This window comes from Triticum aestivum, chromosome 3A (genome assembly GCF_018294505.1).
Source record: "Triticum aestivum cultivar Chinese Spring chromosome 3A, IWGSC CS RefSeq v2.1, whole genome shotgun sequence".
Classification (NCBI taxonomy): domain Eukaryota; kingdom Viridiplantae; phylum Streptophyta; class Magnoliopsida; order Poales; family Poaceae; genus Triticum; species Triticum aestivum.
Window position 1 is genome coordinate 523,594,140 of NC_057800.1, and position 6,090 is coordinate 523,600,229.

The 6,090-nt window shown below is 53.9% G+C and overlaps 1 protein-coding gene across 1 annotated transcript; it reads left to right on the plus strand.

Moving 5' to 3' along the window:
* Nucleotides 1–209: 209 nt before the first annotated feature.
* On the plus strand, nt 210–5,480 carry LOC123062010 (subtilisin-like protease SBT5.6). The gene is made up of 10 exons (XM_044485310.1): nt 210–407; nt 595–689; nt 854–951; nt 1,076–1,237; nt 1,339–1,450; nt 3,124–3,688; nt 3,794–3,894; nt 4,024–4,381; nt 4,482–4,695; nt 4,828–5,480. Exons 1-10 carry the CDS (start codon nt 309–311, stop codon nt 5,358–5,360), a joined length of 2,337 nt encoding a protein of 778 aa, XP_044341245.1. The 5' UTR covers nt 210–308; the 3' UTR covers nt 5,361–5,480.
* Nucleotides 5,481–6,090: the final 610 nt, after the last annotated feature.

Consider the following 6,090-nt stretch of genomic DNA (forward strand, 5'->3'; position numbering starts at 1 on the left):
GACCACAATATCCAAGTTAATTAACTCACCACAGCTTCAAGCTGAAGCTAGACACTAGGACGAATACCGGAGAGATTCTTTCGCCAAAAGGGAAAAAAGAATACTGGGAAGAAAGCAGGAAATTATACAAACAATAAAATACGTACAAGAAGCAAAAGATGGTATCATCTCAGAGGGGTAGAGACAGTCAAACTATTCCACCGTGTCCCTTTCGCCCTATCCATCGCCTCGCCACAGAATCTGCATAGTGTATATATAAACAGCCTCCAAGCCGTCGAGACACAGAGCGCGCGAGGTACCGCGTTCCGATGAAGACGGCAGGAGGAGCCATGTCCCGACTTCCCTTCTTCCTCTTCCTCTGTCTCTTCTCCTTCTTCACTGCCTCTGCCTCTACCAAGCAAGGCCAGGTCATCATCTCGATCGATCATTCTATTTTTCGATGTTAATCAACAGATTTCTCACGGGTCTAGTTTGAGTTTGATTAGTTCATGGCCGGCAGTCCTACCCTTCATGACGCAGTTGTTTTGTTTATAGCTCCCTCATATGCTTAATTTTCCATGAACTTCCATGTCGCCCGCCGTTGTGGATATACAGGTCTATATAGTGTATCTGGGCGAGGACGCCGGAGCGAAGTCAAAGGGGGCGATCCTTGATGATCACCATGCCCTCCTCCTCTCCGTCAAGGGCAGGTACGTACACGTCCATCAATCGATGTGCGTATGATACATGGCGCGGCCGTGCACTGCTCATACATACACCTATCGTCCTCGACATTTGCTGTGTGCTGCCTGCTGATAATGGATACTAGCAAGTCGCAGCTAATCATTCAGACGCTCTCTCTGTGGTTCACCAGCGAGGAGGAGGCACGGGCGTCGCTGCTGTACAGCTACAAGCACACTCTAAATGGCTTCGCGGCTCTTCTCTCCGAGGAAGAAGCCACAAAGCTTTCAGGTAATACATGTGCACTCACAGTGACACTAGGGATTTTCTCAAGATAACACTGTGATTTATCCACCACTGTTGCCTATATGTCTTTGTGCGTGCGTTTGGCTGATGCATGTGGCGCGTTCTGCAGAGAGGACCGAGGTAGTGTCTACCTTTCGGAGCGACGGGTGGTGGTCCCCGCACACCACGAGGTCTTGGGAGTTTGTGGGCTTGGAGGAAGGGCTCAGCCAGGGCTGGCTGCCGTCCGGCGCTCACGCCGGCGAGAATGTCATCGTAGGCATGCTGGACTCCGGTGAGAAGGCTCTCTACCGGCTTGCGTGCTTCCGGCCAATCAACTAAAGCCTTCACGTGTCGACGTTTCGTTTGACAAGAAGCGGCTATTTGAAACTGCAGGGATCTGGCCGGAGTCGAGGAGCTTCAGCGACGAGGGGCTAGGGCCAGTGCCCGCGCGGTGGAAGGGGGTGTGTCAAGAAGGAGATTCCTTCAATTCCTCCTCCTGCAATAGGTAATTAAGCCGGCTGCTTGTGGGTTTATTCGGGTATAATCAGCTCTTATTAGTAGTTAATACTGGATAATACGCATTCATATGTACTTGTGCGCACCGCATCATGCATTCGTACGTGGCCCTGCTTTTCCGTGGGATTCCATGGACGCCTTGCTGGAACATCGGTTAGTCGGTCTATTCAGGCTAGTATTTTTTGTGTGTTTCTTTTTGCTCAAAATAGGGGTCATATCCCATGGCGTCTTGCCATCTTCCATCGTGTGACCATATCGATCGACCACTTCGTCAAACTAAAAATCATAGCAATGTCGAACTAAGACTGCTTACAAAACAAAAGGCTGGCATGCAGTGCATCAACCTATGATTGAGACGACAAGACAGTGACGACTGACGACCAAAGGAGAACCACCACCACCACACACAGACACATAGCCGGTCTACGATGTCGATGTATCCGAACTAGAATATCCGGCGTGGGTGCCTGCACGCTTCAGCCGGGACCAGACTGTGCACGTCCGAACGAAAACCCGAGATGGCGGGCCAGCTCGGGAGCAAGACTGAAGACTCCAGCTTGGCGCCTTCTCGACTCACTGCAGTGCACAGCTTGTTTTATAATCTCTGCCTGCATGGCTTAGCTGACGTACAAACAGTCCGCCGTAGAGTAGTTTTCCCTCTGATGCAACTGCGGCGGCAGATTGGGTAGAACCCCGTGACGCCTTCCTCCCAGTCCGTGTAACACGAGATCCCTGTCAGCCTGACAGTGTCAGATTTTCTTTCCGAGAAAACCAGTACAACGAACATTAAAAATAATAAAAATTACATTCAAATTACAGATCACTTCGATGATTACAAGCACTGAAGCAAGTCGAAGGCGAGGCGCCATCATCGTCTCTCCATCATCGAAGTCGGGTACAACTTGTTGTAGTAGGCAGTCGGAAAGTCGTCATATTAAGGTCTCACAAGACAGACCATCGTAGCAGAATAGCAACCACCGCTGATGAAGAATAACGTAAATCGGAAGGATCCAACCTAAAGACACACGAAAGTAGACGAACAACGACGAGATCCGAGCAAATCCACCAAAAATAGATTTGTTGGAGACACGCCACCACACGCCCACCAACAATGCTAGACGCATCGCCGGAAAGGGACTAAGCAGGGAGACCTTTATTCCATCTTCAGAGAGCCGCCGCCATCTCGCCATCTTAAACAAGACACAAATCCTAACAAAATGGAAAGGAACGACTAAAATCAGAGCCCTCCCGTCGGCCCTTGCCAGTATCCACTGCATCCCCTGGCCTAGGGCCATCAGAGACGAGGCAAAGCTGTGGCGGCGCCTGCGAGAGGCAGGAACCCTAGCTTTTTTTTTTTGGAGGAGGAGGAGCGGCAGCGTAACAAACATGCGATATGAAGAAATCACACGGTAGTTACTCCGCTGTGAACTCTTAACAGTGTCAGATGTTACTCCCTCGTGACTCGAGAGTTGCAGAAAAATCGTCGTGATATCATGCAAACTTGTTTAATCAGATTTTGTTAGCATAGGCCAAATCAGATGATCGTTAATCGGATTGTTAACCTCGATTTTCTGTCACTGTGCTCGTCCATACATATTTTTCCTGAGTTTAATGTCCATAAGTACGTACACTTTCTTTACCTAATCGTACGTACGTACACAGGAAGGTAATCGGCGCGCGGTACTACCTCAAGGCGTACGAGGCCCACAACGGCAGGCTGAACACCACCTACGCGTACCGCTCGCCGCGCGACCACGACGGCCACGGCACCCACACCGCGTCCACCGTCGCGGGCCGCACCGTGCCGGGCGTGGCGGCGCTCGGCGGGTTCGCGGCCGGCACGGCCTCGGGCGGGGCGCCGCTCGCCCGCCTCGCCATCTACAAGGTCTGCTGGCCCATCCCGGGGCCCAACCCCAACATCGAGAACACCTGCTTCGACGCCGACATGCTCGCGGCAATGGACGACGCGGTCGGCGATGGCGTCGACGTGATGAGCGTGTCGATCGGGTCCAACGGGAAGCCGCCCCGGCTACCGGACGACGGCATCGCCATGGGCGCGCTGCACGCCGCCAGGCGCGGCGTGGTCGTCGTGTGCAGCGGTGGGAACTCTGGCCCCGCGCCGGCCACCGTGTCGAACCTTGCGCCGTGGATACTCACGGTCGGCGCCAGCAGCATCGACCGCTCTTTCAACTCCCCGATCAGGCTTGGCAATGGCATGGTGATCATGGTAAGCGCCTAAGAAGTTTCATGTCACGCAACGTACGTTATTCTTGTTTTTTTTTTCTTCTAAATAAAATGGACTGGCGCGTGATTGACCGTACTTTCGTACCAGGGACAAACGGTAACACCATATCAGCTGCCGGCGAACAGGACGTATCGAATGGTTTATGCAGCACACGCCGTGGTTCCTGGCACTCCCGCCAACGTTACCAAGTAATTAACAAACCAACTGTACTGAATGAAATCTCTTTAAAAATGCTCCACTAGTACTAACAAAGTAACAATCACTCAAGAGTCACACATGCTAATCGAACAAGGTTCAAATTTCGTATTTGGACGCAGCCAATGCCTGCCGAATTCGCTCTCGCCGAAGAAGGTGCGAGGCAAAATCGTGGTGTGCTTGAGGGGGAGCGGCCTGAGGGTGGGCAAAGGCCTGGAGGTGAAGCGGGCGGGCGGCGCGGCAATCGTGCTCGGCAACCCGCCGATGTACGGCAGCGAGGTGCCCGTCGACGCGCACGTGCTCCCCGGAACGGCAGTCTCCATGGCCGGCGTCAACACCATCCTCAAGTACATCAACTCCAGCGCGAACCCAACCGCTTACCTGGATCGCTCTAGGACAGTCGTGGACGTGAAGCCGTCGCCGGTTATGGCACAGTTCTCGTCGCGTGGACCCAACGCCCTCGAGCCCAGCATTCTCAAGGTACAAGCACAAACGGCATCCATTTGCATTTGCATCTTCTCAAGATGACTCTTGTCGATTATCTGTGCTAACTGCATCTGCATGCAATGTGTGCGTGCAGCCTGACGTGACGGCGCCGGGCCTGAACATCCTGGCGGCGTGGAGCGAGGCGTCGTCGCCCACAAAGCTCGACGGCGACAATCGCGTGGTGAAGTACAACATCATCTCCGGGACATCAATGTCGTGCCCGCACGTCTCCGCCACCGCCGTCCTCCTCAAGTCTGCCCACCCCGACTGGAGCACCGCCGCAATCCGGTCAGCCATCATGACCACCGGTAATTTCCCTTCTCCGGCAACACGATTTGCATGCATAGGCCCAAGTTCTTTTTCTTTTTTTTTTGAGAATGCAACTTTTGCATGCATAGGCCCAACTTTTTTGAGAATGCAACTTGGGTGTCGTTTTACAGCAACAGCCTACAACGCGGAAGGAGGCCCAATAATGAACGCGGACGGAACGGTGGCGGGGCCCATGGACTACGGCTCGGGCCACATCAGGCCCAGGCACGCGCTTGACCCGGGCCTCGTGTACGACGCGTCCTTCCAGGACTACCTCCTCTACGCCTGCGCGAGCGAAGGCGCGCAGCTGGACCACTCGTTCCCGTGCCCGGCGAGCCCGCCGCGTCCGCACGAGCTCAACTACCCTTCCGTCGCCATCCACGGCCTCAACGGGGCCACCACCGTGCACCGGACGGTGACCAACGTCGGCGAGCACGGGGCGCATTACAGCGTCGCCGTTGTCGAGCCCATGGGCTTCTCCGTGAAGGTCTCGCCGACGAGCCTCGCCTTCGCACGCACCGGGGAGAAGAAGAGCTTCACGATAAAGATCGCGGCGACGGGGAAAAGAAGTCGGCGTCTGAAGAGGAAATATCTTGCAGGCTCGTACACGTGGAGCGACGGAGTCCACGCTGTGAGGAGCCCCGTCGTTGTTCTCGTCGCGTGATCGTTCATTCTTGCCATTGCTGGCCAGATTGAAGAATAGATGAACACGTACAAAACTATTGTGAAATCTATCAAAGTCACGAGCCAAAACTACTCGCTCGTTGTGCATGTGCTATACGCCAAAAGGATGGTGGGTTCGTGTCCCGTTATGGAGTCTCGGGATGCCAATGGCTGCGCGCATCGGCATCCTTATCCACACCGTGCGTGCACCACCGTCAGTCCTCACCGGCGCCCGTGGCCGGCAGACCAACCACACCCATTGTCCAAACTGCGCGGCGTTACAGGTGTATGACCGGCAGCGGTAGTTCACGCCGACACGACACAGTCCGTTCGCTTTCGTGCATGCTGCCACAGTAGAAAGCCGTCGACGCGGGACTCGTCGCTAGAGTCCAGGATCGCAGGATATACCACGAGCCCACGCATGTACGGTGCGCTGGTAGCTTGACTTTTTCCATTCCAACGCGCGCTGAAATTTCTGGGGTTGCTTGGATATTCTCTATCGACATAAAGTTCGCGAAAACGATGGCAAGAGTGACGCTCCACTTTGTATTCACTTGCACAAGATTTTTACCAAGTTTATATACCTACTAATATTGCACTAAGAGCAGTGGCGGAGGCAGGAATGCATATAATCTAATGTTTGGGAGGGCCGGCTACAGGCAATAGTAAAAATATGTCACTGGTCATATGCATAATACAAAGGAAATTAGGATGTTGGGGAGGGTCCGGGT

Coding starts and splice junctions, on each gene's coding strand:
- LOC123062010 (XM_044485310.1), top strand. CDS start 309: ATGAAGACGGCAGGAGGAGCCATGTCCCGACTTCCCTTCTTCCTCTTC. Junction 408..594: donor CCTCTACCAAGCAAGGCCAG/GTCATCATCTCG, acceptor GTGGATATACAG/GTCTATATAGTGTATCTGGG. Junction 952..1,075: donor AGAAGCCACAAAGCTTTCAG/GTAATACATGTG, acceptor CGCGTTCTGCAG/AGAGGACCGAGGTAGTGTCT.